The 22,357-nt window shown below is 37.9% G+C and overlaps 2 protein-coding genes across 3 annotated transcripts in view; both read right to left on the minus strand.

Annotated features, from left to right (window-relative positions):
* The window catches only part of ndufs4 (NADH:ubiquinone oxidoreductase subunit S4), a 20,248-nt gene extending 7,807 nt beyond the window's left edge, over nt 1–12,441 (minus strand). Inside the window, exons 1-2 of the mRNA XM_037778990.1 lie at nt 12,252–12,441; nt 8,245–8,323 (exon numbers count right to left, since the gene is read on the minus strand). Coding sequence (XP_037634918.1) covers nt 8,245–8,323; nt 12,252–12,334 — 162 coding nt within the window. The 5' untranslated portion in view covers nt 12,335–12,441. The remainder of the gene's footprint in view (nt 1–8,244; nt 8,324–12,251) is intronic.
* Nucleotides 12,442–14,791: 2,350 nt separating this feature from the next.
* On the minus strand, nt 14,792–21,429 carry fsta (follistatin a). Of its 2 annotated transcripts, none has more exons than XM_037778836.1 (6): nt 20,969–21,429; nt 19,612–19,809; nt 18,932–19,150; nt 18,587–18,811; nt 17,783–18,013; nt 14,792–15,965 (listed from the first exon to the last, which is right to left on the minus strand). In XM_037778836.1, the coding sequence occupies exons 1-6, from the start codon at nt 21,057–21,059 to the stop codon at nt 15,877–15,879; spliced, it is 1,053 nt and encodes a 350-aa protein (XP_037634764.1). In that variant the 5' UTR covers nt 21,060–21,429; the 3' UTR covers nt 14,792–15,876. The 2 variants fall into 2 exon arrangements, with proteins under 2 accessions (XP_037634764.1, XP_037634765.1); XM_037778837.1 differs by having other exon boundaries at nt 19,618–19,809; nt 20,969–21,427.
* Nucleotides 21,430–22,357: the final 928 nt, after the last annotated feature.

Here is a 22,357-nt window from a genome sequence, read left to right on the forward strand (position 1 = left end):
TGAAAACAGGTGAGTATAAGGACCTTGTCTTCTGAACACATTACTGTTCATTCACTTAGTGAATTGAATAGCCATGTCTGTTTCACTCCATCACCTGATACTCCCTTTGAGCCTATTCAGAACAAGAGGATAATTTAAAACCTAAAATAAACCATAAAAAAAGGAAATTCACATCTGTTCTTGCAATGAGCCTGGCTCAATTATGATTAACTCTCCAATAAAACCAGAGCGTGTGAGGCAGACTTGAAGTTAATGCATTTACTTATATTAACTCGTTAATTATTGTTTATAGAGCTGCACCTGACAACTATTTCCATTGTCGATTAATCTGTTATTTATTTTCTCGATTAATCGATTAGTTGTTTGAAAATTGTGAAAAATGTCAATCAATGTTTCCCAAAGCCTAAGATGACGTCCTCAACTGTCTTGTTTTGTCCACAACTCAAAAGATATTCAGTTTACTGTCAAAGAGGAGTAAAGAAACCAGGAAATAATTACATTTAAGAAGCTGGAATTAGAGAATTATGACTTTTTTTACTCAAACCGCTTAATTGATTATCAAAATAGTTGGCTATTAATTTAATAGACAACTAATTGATTAATCGTAGCAGCTTCTCCAATGTGAGGATTTGCTTTTTTTACATTTAAAAGACGTCACCATGGATTCGTTTTTCACTATTTTATGACATTTTATCAACAAACCAAAGAATTAATTAATTGAAAACAATCAATATATTAATCAATAATGAAAATAATCATTAATTACAGATAAGCACCTTCTAATCCTGCAAGATAAGCCCAGAAACAGGGTAAAACTGTCCAAACACACTAGTACTGGTGGTCCTATTTTTAAGACTTGTTAGGGTTTACAAATCTAAACTGAGGTACAGAGTGTATTTCCTGTTAGTACAGTCACAAACAGACAAACAAATAAAGGATGTTTGTGCATGACTGGCTCAGACAAAACATTTCTAGCGTCACTACCACATTGTTATGGGTAATGGTGGACACCGTGACAGCCGTGACACAAGTACAGTCCAGCCTATCTTAGCACGTACACCCGTATGCCAAAACTGCAGCTCGGCAGCCAGGAGGGGTCATAAGGTCAGCCGAGCTGAATCATGTTGAGTCAGCATGTGGTGAAAGCCCAAACACATCACCCTTAACCCCCCACTGTCCAGCCCACACCCAGACCAAGAGCCTCACTCATCAGCCTCCGCCGGTTCCCACCTTCAGACGTCTTTGAAGTGGAGAAAGCGTGCCAATTACTGATTGGACATAGGGGGCGTCTCTAATAGAAACAAATATTATGTTGCTTCCTCATGTGTGGGAGTGGTTCAACGCTGGAGAACGAGAAGCAGCTGGCATGAGGGTCATCTCGAATCTCACATTACACATACCGGTGAGGATCGGAAAGAGAGGACAGAGGAAGGGGTCATTTATGAATAATGTTGGATGCAGACACGCTTGTCTGTGTGTGTGTTGGACGACATCTCAAAGACACCAGTTCAAATATGTTTTTATAGGTTAAATTCTATATAAATAACCCCAAACTATCATCATTTATCAAGCAAAAATGGCAAACCTTCTCAGGGTTCAGCTTATCAAATGTGAGGATGTGCTGGTTTTCTCTGATTCATATTATTGTAAACTGAGTAACTGAGTTTTGGACTGTTGAGCTCTATTCGCACGGGTCTAGTATTACCTGGAGCCCTCTAGTAATTTGTAATAATTGCGGAGGTTGTCTGTGATCTTAATCTTGTGCAAATCTGCCATGTCTGTAGAAATTCCACCGCAAATTACATACCCTATTTCGCCTACACAGAGGTCATGTGATATGCTACCAATGTTAGCTAAATATGCCGTCAAACCTTTTTTTAAATAGAGCTGTATTACATTCATCAGTTATTAATTCACTAATTCCACAGGAAACTAAGCACGCACACACACACACAGTGCATACGGTCTGTCCGAAATCACATTTTTCAACATACTCGAGGCAAATTTTAGACCAGAAAAAAAAAACACAGAGGGAGGAGTTTCACAAACACATCGGAGATCACGGAGGTTTCCATAGGAATGAATGGACTTCTGATTGAATGGCATATGTAGACGGTGCTTTGTAGAAACAAGGTGTCAAACTCTGGAAACTTGTGATGTTTGTCACTATTTTTTGACATTTTCTAATCTAAGTGATTAAACAAAAGAAATAGAATAAATAGATTAATTGATAATGAAAATAATCGTTAGTGAGCAGTGCAAATATAATACACGTTTATTTATTAATGCACATTAAGGCTGTAGATAACGACTATTTTCATTGTCCATTAATCTACCAATTAGCCTAATTGTTTGGTCTATAAAATGTCAGCAAAGTGTCAAAACATCACATGTTCCCAGAGCCTTGTTTTGTCTCACAGTCTGATCAACAGTATAAAATCACAAATATATTCAGTGTACTAACGTAGACGACTAAGAAAAACCAAAAATATTCACATTTGCGAAGCTGGAACCAGAGAATTTTTTGCGTTTTTGCTTAAAAGATGACTTCAACGATTAATCCATTATCAAAGCTGACGATACATTTTGTGACAATTAAATTACAACTAATCAATTAATAGACTAATTGTTCCAGCTCTACCACACAGACTTATGTAGACAGACTTATGATAGTTTAATACACCAAAACTAGTTTGTAAATTTAGAAAAAGAGCTGCTAGCTTACCACTAGCGTGAATAAATGGAAGGGTAGGCAAACAGAAGTAGCAAGCCTTTTTTTATCCGCTCTGCAAACACAACACTTAGCAGCTAGACACTTCCTAAAAGTACCCAGCGCTGACAGGGCTGAGGAGTCCTCTTAAGAGGCTTAGTCTCTATGGAAGAGAGTGTTAATGAATGAAATACTATTTAGTGGATGATACATAATAAAGCCTCTTGTCTGGCACTCTTCAAAGACCAACATCCTCTGACCCACTACTCCAAACTTGAGCCGAGAGATTTTTTTTTTTTGCATAAGCGCGCCGTATGAGAGGGCAACCAGACAAAACAGACACTTAAGTTGTCTATGTGCGAAGGAGGGAGGAAGGGTGGGAGAGGAGGATGAGAGGGAGAGGAAGGGGGGGTGGGGTGGTGAATGTGGTCTGCTGCACTGTAGGTCACTCTGTGTCTGAGGCTAGACAGGCTTAGAGAATATACACCCCTGTACTGCAGACTTAAACTGCTTGTGCTAAATATATCCTCATAGTTGGGATGGCTGGATTTTTATTGAGGTTTTGTGTGTCTTCGTTGTCCTACACACTTATTTCCTCGCAATTACCAAAAGTGAAAGCAAATACCTGTTTGAGGTCGCAGTGGTTGAGGCTACTTTGTCAAACGACACTCTAAAAACACATTTAATTCTGCGGAAATCGATTTCTCAAGTGTCCCTACGCAGACTGCCGTGTCCAATTGAATAGCTCTAACTGAGATGATCTTGTGTTAACCAGCTTCCTTTGAGTGACTTCTCTATCAGGGGATTTTCTGATATCTTCGCATGATAAATCTTGACTGACAGACTGAGGCTCTTTCAATGTGATTTCAATTTAGGTCTTTTAAAAATAACCAACAACCTGCCTTTAGACTCAACAACGTTACCGCAATCAAACCCCACATCTTTTGTCCAGATGTGATGTTACTTGCCAAGCAAGTGCTCTAAATACGCAAGAAACCAAAGATTTCAGATTAGTAACTAACTCAACATGCCAAGCATAAAATGGTCCTACCAATTTAATACTCTCTTCCTCTCCCCGTCTACCTCCCTCCTTCCCCCTTGTTTCCCCACACTCCAATAACTGTCCTCCTCTGTCTCGTAAAACCCTAGTGCCTTTAGAGAACTCTATAACAAGGCTTCACAAGCGCTTTAAGATTATGGTGTTGTCTTTATGTGGGGAGAGGGAGTGCACTTGGCCACAGCTGAAGCGGGAGTAGACGCTCAGACACTCAGGCACAAGTGGGAGATAGTGTATTATCGCATATTGAAGCAGCTGCTAAGGTTATAACCGTCGTCGTTTCTGCAAAAGGGCCAGAGAGTAAAGCGAAAGCCTGACTCTAATTGAAGGAGGTCGCAAACATTTCGTGTAAAGCCGTGTATCACTGGCCAGCCAGCCGGACTCTAGGAGCTGCCCAGTATGCTTAATCAAACAGTAATTACAAACAAAAGCAGGTCGGCATGGGCACTGTAGGGAACAGCTTTGGGCACAGGAGCTCCATCACGCAGGTCTTTTTATTTGGCATTAGTTCTGAAATTCAGTTTTGCTCGTACAAATCTCAAACTCTGGGCAAGTTTGTCATTTCTGTGAGCTTTTAAATACGAGGTAAGAGATGAAAACAGTCAAGATCCGCAGTAGGGCTGCAATAAAAGACTGTTTTCATTATTTAATCTGCTGTTTACGGTCTTAATAACTGATGAATTGTTGTCAATAAAATGGCCAAAGCTATTTCCTAAAGTCTATGGTAAGGACATCAAGTTGTGTGTTTTGTCTGACCAACAGTCCAAAACCCCAAAGATACTCAATTTACAATCACATAAGACAAAGAAAGGCAGCAAATCCTCACACTTTAGAAGCCCGAACTTCACATTTTTGCTTGATATATTACTTTAAACCTGAAATAACTGGTGGCACACACAACATATTGGCACATTTTAAGTTGATATAGCAAACTTATATGCAAAGATACGGAGTAATATTCATTTGGAGCTGTTTTTCTGTCCACTTGGCAAATGTAAGCTCAATATTCACTCTCCTTTTAACTCTAGTTTTTATCTCCACTAATTTCTAAGGGAAATATCTGTCTCATAAGCTGCCTAATGCGCCACTATGTTCATCACATACTTGCTAACTTTGTCTATCTGGCGTTTGCTGCTGGACAGGTAGTGTGCGGTGGGTTTTGCAGAGCTTTATTACTAAAAACAGCTGTCTGCATGAAAACTAGAACACTGAGCTGAAAAACATTAAAAAGCTCAGAAATGCACAGTTGGATGATGTTTCTCTGTCAGGTATATCACTACGATCCATTGTTTTTCTAAAACACTTTATAGCAGCTTTAATCAATTATCAAAACAGTTGCCCATTATTTTTTGTCTGCGGCCTCCTGTAAAATTGTTCAAAAATGCCAATAAAAACCCTCTTTACTGGATTGGTTCACATTTTTGACCCGCAGGAGATTCTTGCCCTTCATAGCCTAAATTTGCCTGTAATAGAGAGGGCCAAACAAACTGCAGAGACGCAAGTTCCTGCAAGGTTTGCGTTTTTTGGGACAGACGAGAACTAAGGACAAGATAATGAGTGTCACACAAACATTCAGACAGAGTTTTTGGAGCGAATTCAAACTATCGTTTACCCAGGCCAAAATGCAACCTCATCTAAATGAGGGTTATTCAGAAATGTTCACTATACAACAGGCGGCACACCACAATCTCCTCAGGCTGCTCAGCGTGCAATCCCAGCATAACCCCTCAGTGGATCGAGACCATTGTTTAATTGGTCTAACCAGAAAGCAATTCACACTTATTGACAGCCTGATGAATGACTAGCGTGCTGACATACGCTGAATGCCCAAAAGGGAGAGTGCTCTCATTGCCCTCTTCCATGTGAGACGGAGACCACTGTACTGTAAACAGCTGAGGGCCTCTCTTTTCGGCCTGTCTGGGTGAGCATTAGAGTACTTCCCGCCGTCGCCAGCAACAGCATGCCACAAAGGAACCTCTGTGGCCGACAACACTGAAGTGGCCACTGTCTTTTTCGTGAGTCTCAGGGTGTCTCACAAACTTTTTTCCATGCAAGCTTCTTTTCTTTCACCCCCTCCCCATTTTTTAGAGGCCCTTTTTTTCCTCTCCTCTGCTGTTCCTCTCAGTGGCCCCTACTGAGAGGACAGAGACAGACACTCCGCCCAGCCAAAGGTTTGTCTGCCAGTATGGTCAGCTTTGGTCTGGAACAAAAGCGCACTGACGCTGCCCACACACAGCAAACCCCCCCAAACAAGTCCACAACAGACTCCCACATTCTCCCCAAACTCCCTCTTTCTCCGTTATCTCCTATCTCCTTCGTCTTTTAATGACAAAGCGTTCACTTCAAAGATCCGTCTTTGTTTTGTATAGCTGGTACATCGCTAACCTTGGCCACTTCAAATGCATGCTTATTGCTGTTTAGGCTGTGCTTTAGCACTTAATGAAAAGAGGCACCAAGGACCCTGTCTGATGAAATATAAAGCTAAATACAGCTGTGCCACATAATTCATTGAAAAGGAAATTCTGACTTCATCGTCACCCTGTGAACTAGCTTTGATTACACATTTTAGACTGAAACCATTAGGAGCTACGCTGTGCCAGTTGACAAGTGTAAGACTGCTCACAGAAAGTCATGAAACAAAGCCACAGATGTAGTCTCAAACTATGAAAGAGTATCAATTTAATACTGATGTCTCTATATGACCTACATAAGTAAACGAAACCATCAGTGAGAAGATTGCCTATTTCTAAATAGTTATTCATAATGCTTATCATCGGTACCACCGAGTCGGATTCCACACAAAATCAGACAAATCATGCAGGTTCCCCAGAAACTGACTGAAACAATTAATTAATTATGAAAATAGAGGCGGATTACTTTTCTGTCGATCGACTTATTGATTAATCGACTAATCATCATCATGTATGACAAAGATTTCAGACAGAGGAAGTATTGCAGTAGCAGCACAGGGACAGAATCAAAGTACTGTTGTACAAAATAGCCTCTCGAGATCTTAGTAAACCGGTTTCCACCATTAAATATTTGTCAATATGTATATGCAGAATTACAGTAACCAGGTTACTACAGTGCATGTAAAACTATTTAGGAAGAGGACAAAACGGAGCTGGATAAGACCTGTACAGTACACAAGCTATGTCATGTCAATAGAGGCAATGCAACTAACATGCATATCATCCTGGTGTTTTTGATGCCAAACAAAAAACCCTAGAGCAACTGTCAATGTTTTCAAACCTCAAAAATAAATCACTAGTGTTACTGTAAATGATAACTACCTGCATTCAATCACTGATAACCTGTTTTTAGGCTCGGTGTTGTACACATTGGAGCTAACACACAACACGTTATGGCGATACTTCACTACAACAGCAATACCCTCACTCTTCCTATTGTAGTGGTGGATATTAGTAATTATGCTTATGCTTATTGTGTGGCCGTAGTGTTGAGAAAACATTGTGTAAATCAAATACTGATTTATATATTATTATTTATAATACTGATGATTTTTTTTTAAGTACCTAGAGATTCTCAGCCTCATCCCCATTTTCCTCTAATCTTTGCAAATGGTCACTGGCCCTTGAGTCAAGCTGTGAGTAAGTGACCTCAACCTCAAATCTATTAATGCTGCACCAAAAAAATATAATTAAAATTCTAAAAGCGATCTGCAACCCCGTTACTGAGCTGCTGCCCATCTTGGCCAGGACACTCTTGAAAAACAGATTTTTAATCTCAATGAGTCTTTACATTTGTCTAAATAAAGGTTAAATAAATAAAAAGCTGAAGGTTACACAAGGTTGAAAGTATTTTAGAGGTGTTGATTCAACTTCATGGTCATTTTTAGTCTGTAGTTTGAAGAGATGTGTTTTGAATATCTAGTGTGACCTCACTGATATAGATAGGGTGGGCAAACTCTAACAAAACAAAAACAAGCATACAAACTGTACTATGTTCTATAACTGTGTATGACTTCTACTGTATATAAACTGGTGTTATTTTGGCAAGCGAAGACAACACCATAAAATGTACAAATGGGTACGTATTCATTAATGATCATAAAACTTTTTATGATGGTCCATAACCCAAATGATGTTGCTTTTTGAATTTAATTTAAAGCTGATGTGAATTTCGGTGGCATCAAACACTGTTATATAAAACTGTTTTTTCTCCTAAACTCCATTTAGTAAATAAGTAGTTGGAGTGAGTTCTTTAATGACTTCTCATCAAAAGTTGGGAGCAGTGCAAAGAGAGGATTAATGTGAGCTGCGAACACACACAGAACTACCAACGATAACTTTTGCCATTACCATCATGTTGTTATTACAAAAGCCTTCTGTCTAATACAAGCTCATTACGGCGGCGGATTAGGAGAGTTTTTTAACAATTTTTCCAGGAAGGTAATTGGAAGACAGCAGATCAGACAAACATCAATTTGTCACGCTGACCACAGAGTGATCCTTACCAATTTCTCATCAACGGTAATAAGTTGCGTGTCTGGTCCTGGTTTCTCTGCCAGCCTCGATGTTGATGTGCTTGTAGACCTGAAAACCATTAGATAGACATTACACGCAAAGCACAAACTGCCAAAGGCAGACAAGAAACAAAGAAGGAAATTACGCAAACAAGTTACACTCTTCAATCACTGAGTATCTTGGAGGAAGCGGCGGGGCGAGGATACAGTGAAAAGGAAGAGACAAGGAGGGAATCCCCCCCACCACCTATTAGTTCTGTCTGGTGAATCTCTGGCAGACTCTCGCTCTCATCCTAATGACAGGACGTGCTTAATGTTGGCTGTGGTCAACTGTCAGGCGAGGACTGTGTAGCTCTTTGTGAATGTGCAGCCGTGTCCTGTCACAAAAAAGCAATGTGCCATCAAGGCTGTGCCAGGGAAGGGCTACTCCAGATAATCACATTGCAGATAATACTCCGATAATCACAATTTTACATTTATTTAAAATGTATGATTTTTACATCAAGAATTTACCCTAAATGATCTCATATTTCAATTAAAATATAAAGAAAAACATCAAGGAGACCATTGTGACCAACACAACTATGGTTTTTGGTGTTAACATTCTGCAAAGATGTCATTTAAAAAATATTCAGTTCTTTAAATGAAGCCTTGGTGACTGCACTCACTTACAGAACAATTTATAATAGATACAACTCTATCTGATGAAATTTGGATGACCAAAATGTTGCACAATAAATTTCTTTGCTGAAATGATTTGTTCATCAGCAGATTAATGAATGAATTGAAAATTACTAGATTCTTCCTCTGATAACAGATTATTAGTTCTAGTTTAGTTTAAATATTATTAGTTTGCTAAATATTTGTCGGTTTGGGCTTTATTAATGATATCGGTTGTCTACATCTTACATTTCATGGTATTATAAATTAAATGCTTGGAGCCTTTGATTGTTGATCAGATGAAATGTATCATTTTACAAGGTTATTTATACTATTTGACAAAGAAACTGTTTACTAAAAAAATAATTAATTGATCAATCAATAATACAAATATTTTTTTGTTTTATTACTCTTCAAATGGAGACCATATGCAGAAGTTTGTTAAAGTAATTGTTCAACTATTGATGTGCCTTTTTGCTTACTTCGCCATTTTGTTTTAAAAGTCAAATAATGTCTTATCAAATAAAGGCATCCGTCTTGTGCAAGATGAGGCCAATGTCTAATTATAAAAGCTGAGGATGCATTCACTTGTATTGTGTAAAGAGCGTGTTCCACATTATGTCATTCTGTAAGGACAACCAAAACTTAAAAGTAAACAAAAACTTTAACTTAATACATGCCTTTCTGCAACATGCACTGGATCACACACCTTAGTAACCTGAGTATAAACAACTGCCCTGCATTGAAGTTCACAATTCCAGGAACCTCTGTACCTGGAGAAGAGCCACTTATGACATGAAATGTTTAAAAATAAACTATTTAAAAATGTTTAAAAGGGACCATTCAACAGTGGCAGGCAGACAGGCTCATCACCAACTGATGTCTACCAGGCCACATGCTTAGTTAAAGCTGAGAGATGCTGACAAAATAAAATATTGTAATATTCTTGAGTCAGTGCCTAAATATAATATAATACTGTGGCTAATATTATTATATTTTATATTATTATTGGGGCTTTTTTCCCCAAATATTCCATCTAGACTAAATACTGATTATGTGGACTGAAATTAAATCATTAGCTATCTTAATATGATAGCCAAGCAAGCAGACAATCACTGATCTTGTAAAATAAGTCAAATGAGATTAATTTATTCAGCCCTTGCTGCCAGGAAAACATAGCATCTATGTATCAAAGACAAGTAATTATTTCCCAAAGTCAATAACAGCATTTACTGTCATATCATTGAATCAAATGGTATACAGTATATTCTGTACCTATAAAAGCTTAAAAATAAGTATAGGTCTTCTCACCAACTCATTTACTGCAGCTAATTTCTGGGTGGCAAAAACTATTTATTAAATAACGTATATTTGCCTGCCACAAATATTTGTGGGATTAGAAAATATTAGATAAGACTTTTTTTGATTACTGTGGGGAAATGTGTGCAGAAAAAAAGGTATAAAGTAACATAACTATGAACAGATGTAACTTCAAGAGATAAAACCATTAAATGCTGGTACATTATTGTTTGTGCAGTAGTGTGCAGTTCACATAATATTAAGTGCACATAGCATACACACAATGAATAATGAATGAATATGTCCAGTAATGTAAAATCATATATAAAACAAACTACTACTAATTGTACTAACTGTGTGTCTGTTACTGCAAGAAATGAAACTGTCTAAGCATAACAAGCAGACTGTGGTGTTGTGTTTTGGAGCAGCACAGGACAAATTTGTGCAGGAAAAAAGGCATAAAGTGACATTACTATTAACAGATGTAACTTCAAGAAATATAACCGTAAAATGCATCTTGCTGGATCATTATTGTTTGTGCAGTAGTGTGCAGATAACAGAATATTAAGTGCACACTGCATACACACAATGAATAAAATAGAAATCAACAGGAATATGCCCAGTACTGTTATATCTTATATAAAACTAACTTTAACCCATAACGCAGAGCCGTCTCTGTCACTGCAAGTTATGCATTGTGTCTAGTAATAACAAGCGTAGACTGTGGTGTTAGGAAAACATAACATTGCTGCATCAAAGACAAGTAGTTATTTCCCCAAAGTCACAGACAGTATCTTCTGTCATATCATTGAATCAAATAGTATATATTCTGAACCTATATAAGCTTAAAAACAAGTATAGGTCTTGTCACCAACTCATTTACTGCAGCTGATTTCTGGGTGTAACGTCTATTTTGTAGTATATTCCCCTGCCACTAATGTTTGTGGGATTAGAAAAGATTAGATAAGACTTTTTGTGGGGAAATTTGCACAGAAAAAAATGCAAGTAACATAAGTATGAACAGATGTAACTTCAAGAGATAATACCATTAATTGCTGGTGCATTATTAATTGCTGGTGCATTATTATAAGACTAAACGAGGCAGATAAAACATATAACAGGTAAAACACACACAGTTATAAAGCAAATAAAACAGGTAGAGTAGATGTAATAAATAAATATAAGCAGAAGTGTTACACTAGAAGTATAAAATATAAAAATAAATATAATGTAAACAGAGGTAATTGCACTTGTAAAATAGGTAGGGTAGATGTAATAAATAAAATGTAAACAAAGGTAGTTGCACTTGAGGTGTATATTGCATCAAGGATATATTGCACAGACAAATGTATTTCACATTCAGTGTATTAATATTGCACAGATTTATTGCATACACACAATGACTAAAATAGAAAAGAAACAGGAATATGCCCAGTACTGTAATATCTTATATAAAAGTAACTGTAACCCATAATGCAAGAAATGCATTGTAGTAATAACAAGACTGTGGTGTTATTGGACTGATAGTTGTTAGCTTCCTTGTGAGCTCCCTCCAGTTCACTGTGAGGTTATCTGATAAAGTGAAGTTAGCTGTAATTCAGTGAGTCAGACAGTGACATTGACCTTTCTGTGCCAGGTCTGTTATTAAGTTAAGTTCCTGTCTGGCCTGATGTTAGTGGAGGTATGCAGCACACGTGTGGTTTAATTGCTGGACCTAGCATTAGCTAATTAGCTAGCTAGTACTGTAAGGACACTGGATAACATCGACATTAGCGAACAGTTTAGTCACTTTAAAGACTTAATATGTGAGCTAGAGTGTTGTTAAGTGTGTAAACTCGCATATTGAGTTCAATAAAGAGCAAAAACATGTTTTAATTAAGTGTTTTATGCTTTAAAGCCAGCTAGCTTACAATGACCTGCTGCACACTCGGCCTGCTTTGCTTCGTCTTTACTCGACTTTTGAGCTAAATGTCTCGAATAAAAAGACTCATACTAACACAAGCTGATATAGAACTAGTAAATAATCAATGTGGGATTACCTGATAGGATTCAGGGCCAGTTTATAAGCAGCATTGAGCAGAGAAAGACGACCCAAGCCGAGAAGTGACATTGAGGACGCCATGTTTGTTGTCAACAATGACGTACGGAGGCCGCGAAGGGACAAACAGAGCGAAGCGCGGGTGTGATGGAGAGACAGCTGGCAGAGAGATGGAGAGATGGAGAGATGGAGAGAGGACTGATGATGATGCCAGCAGCTAATTTTACTTTACATGGATGCGTTACATACAGAGTAGACATGTCCAGACATATCTAGAGTCTATTTAGGCTGTAGGATGTTTGTTTCATATCACAAATAAACGATGAGGATGGTGTTAATGGAGAGAAACTCAGCACATCAGCACATGAATTAACATTTACTTCATACTCCTAGATTATATTTCACTTCTTTTTATTATTTTTGCTAATAATAAGATATCAATTGGCCAAACTGTGGCTCAAATATGACTCTTAAATGTCTTAAAAGAAAGATTTCCCATATGGTTATGCTTGTTTAAATCATGTTTGATAAGTTTAATTTATTTAAAGGGTTCTTCCATCTGATGTTGCAACTAGTTTATGCATTTTTAAAAGCATATTCATAGTTTATGGAGTGATTGTAGGGTTGTTATTTACTATGTTAAACATTCTACGGTAGGTCTACAACATATAGCCTAAAGTTATGTGCATTTAATCAGCTTTTTATTGGAGGGGAATATGGATAAAATCAGGGCAAATGTTATTTTCTGTAACAATATTGATATATATCATGATATATTTGCTTCATACTCCTAAAAGATTATATTTCCCTTCTTTTTTTATTATTTTCTTCCGTCTTTGCTTGATATTATTGTTATAAATTGGCCAAACTGTGGTTCAAATATGACTCATAGGTTTATTAATTATTGTTTAAATGGTTTTGATGAGTTTAATTTATTAAAAGGGTTCTTCCATCTGATGCTGTAACTAGTAACATAGTTTATGGAATGATTGTAGGGCTATTATTTACTATATTAAACATTCTACAGTTGGTCTACAACATGTAGCCTAAAGTTATTTCTATTGGAATATACTGTATTAGAGGTGGGCGATGTGGATAAAATCCACTATCAGGGCAAATTTAATTGTCTTGTAACAATATTTATATATATCATGGATCATTTACATGGATGCGTTACATACAGAGAGACATGTCCAGACATATCTAGAGTCTATTTACACTGTAGGATGTTTGTTTCATATCACAAATAAACGATGAGGATGGTGTTAATGGAAAGATACTCAGCTCATCAGCACATGAATTAACATTTGCTTCATACTCCTGACTTATATTTCCCTTATTTTTTTATTATTTTTGTCTGTTTTTGCTTGATAAGATTATAAATCTTAAATGAATTGGTATTCTGGATTGATAACAAATTTATATTTTGATAAGGATAATTATATCAGTATTTAATTTATATTTATGTATGACACAGATTAAAGGTAATAATTATAGTTAGAATAATTATAAATAATAATAATTATAGGAAAATTTAGGAAAATCTAATTAGAGTATATGTATGGCTCAATAAGGAAGCTGGTTAATAATTAATAATTGACTTATGGAGAAGGGGTGGGATTAAATAAGTTTATACTTCTTCTCACTCCTTTTCGGATATGTAAATCAAGGCATCAAGTGTTGACAATTTTTTTTCCTATGCTTTTCATTGTATGTAAATACTAGTTGTTTCTGACTATCCACTTGTTGGTATGATCATTCTTTTTCTTTATTTTTTATTTTATTTGTTTTGTATTCTACATGTTCGAAATAAATTTTGAAATCAATTGAAAATGAATAAATTGGCCAAAATGTGGTTCAAATATGACTCATAGGTTCATTAATATTTGTTTAAATGGTTTTGATGAGTTTATTATATTTAAAGGGTTCTTCCATTGCAACTAGTTTATGCATTTTTAATGCATATTCATAGTTTATGGAGTGATTGTAGGGCTATTATTTACTATATTAAACATTCTACAGTAGGTCTACAACATATATGCATATTTAATTAAGGATTTATTGGAATATACTTTATTAGAGGTGGGCAATGTGGATAAAATCCACTATCAGGGCAAATGTAATTGTCTTGCAACAATATTTATATATATCATGATATAGTAAAGATGCTGGAATATCAGTTCAGAAACTGTTTATGGATAAAATCATCAAATTGAGAGCAATGTTTGTTTTTGGCTCATCCAAATAAATTAAAAACTTTTGATGCAAAAATCATATAAAAATCCATGCCCACATTAGCCTAATACAACTAGGGGTATAAAATGATTAATTCCACAGTATAAAAAGGATTTGTAAGATCTCTCATGGTAGATAAATGTATTTCATCTCACAGTATGCAGTATATAATCACATTGGTTAACCCTGTAGGTCTAAAAATGTGATTTAGGACCAACTTCTCCTTTGAATTTAACACATGCATTGATATTTTGACATGTTTAACTACATATTATTCACAAATCAATAACACAGCGGAGTCAGAAAAAGTATAAGGAAAAAAACTTTTATTGTTTCACTCTTCATATCTGTACAAATACCATCAAACTTTGTATGTACATATGACATTTACATAAAAAATACAAAACTATATATTCATAACAGAATTTTGTATTTCTCTTGTGATGTTTTGAAAATAAAAATGTATTCTGGAAAAAAAAAAAAGAAAGAAAAAGAAACAAAAGTGATGAAGTCTGATATTGTGTAGAGTACTGCGGTACGTTAGTCCTATTTCAGCTCTGCGAGAGCAATATGGAGCACATTGGCAAGAAGACAGCACACAAATGTTAATGGCACATTGTTTCCAAAGTAATCAAGTATCGTCCAAAAACTTACCTCTGCTCTAATGTGGTGAGACAAAATAACTACTAGTGAATAATGTCTAAAGTTGTCGTTTCTGTGTGGAAACAAACCTAAAGGGCTAAAACTGAGGAGTAACCAAAAAAAAATAAGAAAAGAAAAAACAAATGGCTCTTTTTTTTCTCTTCCATTTCATCACTGCTGTGTTGCAACTTTTACAATGCTCTTTTTGCAAAACCATTGAGATAATCCCTTTGGTCGGTTATTATGAGTTGTAAACAAACCAGAAACACTTCTGTACATAAAATGATTGATATATTCCCAATAAATAAACACACAGCCTAAACATGCATTTACGTATGTGTGACATAAACATCTGTGATAGAGATTTGACAGAAACAAGCAGATTTTTACAGCTTTAGGGAATGCAATTTACAGCTTGTAGAGGACTTATACTTACACGGTAACATGACAAATAAATAACACTGCTTCTCTTTGGACAAATATATTTCTTCATGATAAAAAAAAAAGAAAGTAAAAGGGACAACAACAAAAAGGGGGGAAAATGAGTGGTAACACAATATATCATGGTAGATAGTAAGCCTGACATTGTAAATGTATAAATTATAAAACACAAAAAAGTATAAATAAACATCTAGCAGACTGAACTATATGTATACTTCCTTTTTCTTTAAAAAATAAATAAGCATACACATAATGTACAGTATGGACATGATTCCTTGCCCTAGGACTGTTCCCCTAGTGATGGGGGCCTATCCATCCAGTATAGAAGATATATGGACATAGGCCATGTAGTCTGAGTCCTCATCTTCCTCATCCTCCTCCTGGTCTTCTGTAATGGCTATATGGGAGAATATATGGTAGCTGTTGTATGAATATGGACCACAACAGCGCAGAATATCACTGAATGTTCTTTAAAAAAAAAGCTCACAGCAAAGCCACTGGCACACAGCCTCCCTTTTGTTTCTTTTTTTATGTTTATGTGTATGCATCTGAGGAAGGATCTGTGTGACAATTACTGTGGCATCCTCAATTATGCAACTTCCATTTACATAATCTAGCAAGTCAGGGCTGCAACAAGAGAAAAATGATGGAAAAGACGGGTGCATGGGAGGTTATAGGGGGGTCACAAGGTGGGTTATAGCGGGGCTGGGTGGCGGGTTTGGGGGGGGGGCACTGGTTCCAGTGGCTCGGGTCTCTTTTGGGCAGATTCCTGAAAGCAGACACACATAACACAAAAAAAAAGTGCTCTTGTGTTCTCGGATTTTGCTTTGCTCTGATTGTTGTTGTCTGGCTCAAATGTACAGGGAGGGAGGACTCTGTGTCACAGCCTGGCCTTTTAGCAAGCAGGTCAGAGATCATCAACACAGTTCTGAGGTATTTTCTTTTCTTTTTACAGAAGAGATTTACATCGGACACGTAAAAAATAAAAAAAAGCACACAAGCGATAGTGACAATACAAAAAAGAAAGAAAAAAAACAGGCAGTCCCTCATCAATCCAAATGGATTTGTCATTACATATTCTGGTAGACAACACATTCACTGGAAACAGCACGAACAGTAAAAGTTAGCTGGTTTTTCTAAATGATGAGATGAGAAGTGAGAGAGCGTGGTTCTACAAGCTTCTGATGCTCCTGCACACTGTAAAGTATCACATTTATATTTAGCTCATGAGGTGATCATAAAGTTGGTCCCTTGGATTCCACTGCTAGGCACATCACATTAAGGTACTCAGTCAGGAGAGAGAAACTACAACAAGGAGACACTCTTCTACAACGTGGAATGTAAATTCGATACTCCCTTGAGGCTATTGTTCAATTTGATGGTTCACCTCCAGATTTGTGAGCGCATGAATGGCTCAGTCTGGTCTACAGATAAAATGTCAAATCCGTCGTCTTTATCACTAACATGGCACCAATGTTACAATCACCTTATGCACATCATATATTCAAAAGGTATTCTGTTCTTATTGACATGTTGGCAGTGTGGTGTATGTCACAAGAGGCAGTGCATTTTGAATTGATTGATTACAGCCAAAAGCAACAAAAAAAATAATACAAAAACACAAAAAACACCGTTACCATGAAATTAGCAATGTGACCATGGAATTTACAAGCTGTAAAGATATGACCACTATCATAAACATAAACAAAAAAAAACTGCATGTGATTTCAGGCGACCTGCTCCTGCAGGTCACTAGCAGGACCATAAACTAGACTTTAAATATCAGGATTGTTCCACTGCAAACAAAATTAGTCTCCTTTATTATTTGCGTTAGTTTAATTGAGTTAGCTTTTCCAAGACTTTTACATGGAGTCTGCTGATATATAGTTTTTCATTTACCTCTCTGTTATTTTGTTTTGCAGTAAAAAAAAAGAAGTAAATTTAAAAAAAAAAACAACAACAACAAGAACACAAGAACAAAAGCCAGCGACAAAGACAACATCATGCAAGTTCTTCTATTCCCAAGTCCTTTCTGCTTGCTTAAGCTGTGCTTGGTGGTGTGGCTGGCTGGGGTGGGATTTTGGGGGGGAAAGTTGGGTTGGGGGGGCACTGTCAGGGGAGGTTTTTTGTTGGGGAAGCAACATGGAATATTGTCTTTTGCTTGGAGAGGGAGGAGGGTGTTTTCATTTCTTTCACATTTTGTTATTTACTTACAGTTGCAAGATCCCGAGTGCTTGACCTCCAGCAGCACCCCCATAGAGCAAGCAGCCTGCTTCATGGCACATTCACTGGGATATGTGGTGTTGTCGCTGGCACACACCGCCTCGTCCGTCCTGCTCTCCGGACAGGCCTCGTCACACAGCGAGCAGCGTCCCCGGCTCATCCGAGCGTCCCACAGACACTTCTTCCCCGCGCTGCACTGGATGTCCTCACACGACTTGGCCTCTAGGAGCGGAGGGAGGAAGAAGTGAGCACAGGGGAAATCTTTGATTAGATGGATTATGAACGTTTTTCATGCAGGATCAGATGACTTTGCTGAGCCTTTTTTGGACAACTAAGCTAGGAATAAAAAAGTAAATCCTGTTTTATGGGGTTATGGGCTTGTGTTTGAGTTTGCAAATTCAAGGCTGCTTTCTGGATAAGGATCCATCTGACTCAAATATTAACTTGAAGCATGTCTTCATGGCCCCCAGCACTCCCCTGCTTTGCTCTCTCTCTTTCTCTCCCTCCCCCCTCTACTTCCCCCTCTCCCATATGGGATAGTGCTGCCAACATCAGGAAATAATAAGATGTCTATCATTTCTTGAGCAAACACAAGCAACTACCAAACACTCCCTCTCTCTCTGAGACCCCCTCCTCACTGGAATGTTGGCAAAAATGAGCAGAGAATAACTGCAGAGCTCGCTTGGAAGAAAAAAAGGCACTCAAACAATATTCAAAGGCAGTGGCTGCTGGAGGCTCTCTCTCTCTCTGGGAGTAAAAGTCTCACACTCTCACACTCTCTGGTTGCAGACTTACTGATGCATTTTCCCTCGTATGCCACTCCGATGGATCTGCCGAGGAGGCAGGTAGCTCTTCTCAGGTGACACGCGCTGGCGTAGATGATGCCGTCGTTTCCACACAGGTACTGCTCAGGTGACGTCACCTCGGGGCAAATCCGATTACACGTCACACAATATGCGTTGTTTGTCTGGTCCACGACGCACGTGGAGCTGCCTGGGCACAAGACGTCACGGCACGTTTCTGTCGAGACAAAGAGAGACGAAATACAAGATGCATAAGAGAAAAAACCGCTGGATTCTTGGCACATGCAGCTTTTAATGTGAAATTTCTTGCAGAATTTTAAAAATAATATTTACTTACTCTTGCATTTTCCCTGGTACTGCACGTCCAGGTCTGGGTGGCCTTTACATTTCGCCTTCAGGAGCGCACATTCGTCTTTGTAGGTCTTTCCATCCGCGCCGCAGACAGGTCCTTTCCAGGTGATGTTGGAGCAGTCTGGCGCGCACACGCAGCGCGGTTTGCTCCTCCTGTTCATCTTGCACCTCTTTCCAGGCCCACAGTCAACATTATCGCAAGTTTCTGTAAAAAAATGTAAAAAGGAAGTATGTGTTATATGATTGCTGGTGAGGATTTTTTGGCCTAGTGCTTAAAAATTACTCTGGCACATAAAGTACATTCTATAATTAGGGGTATACATGTCATGTCCACGGGCTGTATTTATCAATTTTTACCAAATATTCACTTCAAGCAATGGTCAATTTTATATATCAGGACAAATTTCTCTTTCATTTAATACAAAAAAAGTCAACAGGTCCCATCATTTATTTATTTTGCAGAAAATGCATATTCTATACTGGAATGTTGCTGTCCAATTTGCTAAATGTCAGGATTTTGCTCTTCAGATTAACATTATAATACATGTTTTTGTATATCATTTTCATAATTATATCATTCATCATTCATCATTTCATTGTTTATTCAACAAAAATGACTGAGTGGGTGTGTGTATTGTGAGAAAAAACGAAGGGAAATGAGTGCACCTCCACCTTTGCAAGGTATGCAATTGGGAGCTCCGCCATTGAAGATCATCCACCTAAAGAGCGTGCTGTTGGGGACGTCCTCCTCGGTCCAGGACGTCCCCAGTCTTCCACTCCGACAGCACTCCTCCCTGCTCATCCCGGGCATGTAGAGCACCTGGCATCTCCCGTTCTTCCCCTGCTGCAACCAGCAGTTCCCAGCTGCAAACAGAAAAATAATCGAAAATTCGAACATTCGAATATCGAATAGACGCATGTCGAACGTCTGAAACCGCTGAGCCACCGAGACGCACTAGACACACACGCACAAGCTCGTTTATTATCCGAGACTCTCCCTCCCTCCTTTTCGCCTTCCTGGCAGTATTTTGTCTGATTTTTTTTTTTTTTTTTTTTTTTTTTTTTGCGAGACTGTTAACACTTTGCTCTATCCCGTCTGTGACTGACAGCCCTTTACACTGCACCCCAAAAAGTAAGAAGAATCTTTGTAGGAGGGGGGGTTTGTCCTTTATGCCTAGAGCCTCCTTGTTATCACCGGACAGAAAGTGGAGCGTCTAGACAGCGTTAAATAGCAGCCAATCTCCTTCAGAAAACGGTCTGGAGCTAAAACACACCGCCGTCTCCAACGCCTCAGAACAATATCCCCAGACATGCACCCACCAGACAATGCCTTGCTTATTAACAAAACCAGTGTAAAGTTTATTTTAAACATATAAAAACATATAAAAAGAGAGAATAGTTATCCTATTTCTGAAAATATCCTTTTGATCCAGACAACAGCAGGATGTCTAAAACCGACACAGACACACATGACATTAAGTGTTCATGAACTGGTTCTTAAATTGAAGACAGATTTCTATTTGAACTATGATGATGGGTGCAAAAAGTCTCCAGTTTTATTATTTAAAAATTAAATTGCAATAAAAAAAAGCATTTTTTTTTGCACACAATGCTGAGTGGATGTGTGCAGGAAAAAAATGTAAAAAATCACGCCCATAAAGTCTGAAGTTTGTTACAGGTTTTGACGACAACAGTGAGACACTTAACGCGCATACTAAAGTAGCAGAATATGCTCAGGTAGGTATTATGGACCAGCTCTGCGTGGAGGCTTAAAGTGTGTGCGCGCCTGGCGAGAGGCTGCAAAAACTTGCCATATAGTCTCACTTTGAAGTGTCCCATATGGCACCTGCTTTATGGACGCTTTTACGCACGCACTGTCTGATGCACAGCGAGTGGAAAAAAGAGGAAAACTCACTTTGAAAAGTTTCTCGGTTGCAGCAAGTATCCGACACAGCATTGTCGAAGTTTTTCCAAAAAAAACGGAGAGAATAAAAAAAAAAAAAGCTGATGAAGAAGAGCTTACCTTGAACTTTTTGATGTTCCATGAGGTGACAAAGCCATATGAACAAGAGAAAAAAGCCCGGGTGGAGGTGGTGTTTCAGCATCCTAAACATGATGGAGAGGCAAAGTGAACTATACGTGTTTGACACACACAGGCAGCAGCAGCGCAAAAAGTAATCTGCTTAAGGTGGCAGTGTTGAATAAGTGTCAGTCTGAGAATGCAGCCTCTCTTTTTAAATCTATAAGGGGTCTCGGGTTGACTGTCTCTGGTGGGCGGGCTCCTCTTCTGGTGGGGGTGGGGAGAGTTTTTTTTTTTTTTTTCTTAACCAAAGTTCTTTCAATCCTAATCAGGTGACATCGTTACAAGCAACTTTCTCTTTTTTTGGCCACAATAATCAAAGAATATGAAGATATGTATGAATTTGTAATAAAAAACACCACACTTTGGATTCATGCGTAGAACAAAAGCAAATCATCAAACAACATGTGTCAGCTAATATGAATTTGTGTTTTGATGGAGAATATTATTATTAATGAAAATGAAAATTAATTTTATTTAGTTTTTTTTATCACATTATACTAGTGTGAGGTGGACAGCTCCTTTTACGCATGACTTATACGCACCTTTAAAGCCATAATAATGATAACATGGATAATAAGCATAATAATAACAATAATAATAGTAATAATGAAGGTTACTCATATATCAAGGCCTTTATTGCTGTATAATCAAACAGGCCCACAGCCAACATACCATCAGTCCTTCAAATTACTACTTGTTGGTAACTGATTTTTTTTTTTTTCCACCAACTGCAGACAAAAGTGTAAATGTTTTTGATGAGAAGTTGCCTTTTCTGGAATAATATATCCGAGCCCCAGACAATAATAGAGTTCATAGTATAGTTCCGCAGACGCACTGCTAATATTAGAACAGACAGTTGTTTGGGTTTCTCTCCCGGGTCAAGCTTTTAAATATAATCAAACCTGTTTCCGAAGAGGCTTCAGACAGAGGAGCAGGGTGTTGCATTTCATTGAATGAAACACACACACACACACACACACACACAGCTCTCCACTCACTGACGCACAGACAGGCTGAACTCCGTCAGAAGTCCTTGCGCGACCTCTTCAGCGGAACTCTGGTTACAGCTCTCCAGAGCAAAGAGCAAAGTGTCTACTGTGTGAATCAGACACCAGGGAGTTCATTATCTGTCGGCGAGGAAGAACACACTGTAATCCTCCTTTTTTATTCCACTGAAGTACCACTTAATCTACAAAATATGAGAATATACATGCAATAAGAACTCTGCAATATTCCCACATGTCGAGAGCTGGAAGTGTGGCTGTAGACAACATGATGACAAAATATCATTATTTCTTTCTCTTTTTTTTTGAGGCTTGTGTTGTATTA

Source organism: Sebastes umbrosus, chromosome 8 (assembly GCF_015220745.1).
Source record: "Sebastes umbrosus isolate fSebUmb1 chromosome 8, fSebUmb1.pri, whole genome shotgun sequence".
NCBI lineage: Eukaryota > Metazoa > Chordata > Actinopteri > Perciformes > Sebastidae > Sebastes > Sebastes umbrosus.

Excerpts from the sequence above, each read along its gene's own strand:
- fsta (XM_037778836.1), bottom strand. The coding sequence starts at position 21,059 with ATGTTTAGGATGCTGAAACACCACCTCCACCCGGGCTTTTTTCTCTTG. Across the intron at positions 19,810-20,968 it reads GGAACATCAAAAAGTTCAAG|CTGGGAACTGCTGGTTGCAG; the intron begins GTAAGCTCTTCT and ends TTCTGTTTGCAG. Across the intron at positions 15,966-17,782 it reads GCACTCGGGATCTTGCAACT|CCATTACAGAAGACCAGGAG; the intron begins GTAAGTAAATAA and ends TCTCCCATATAG.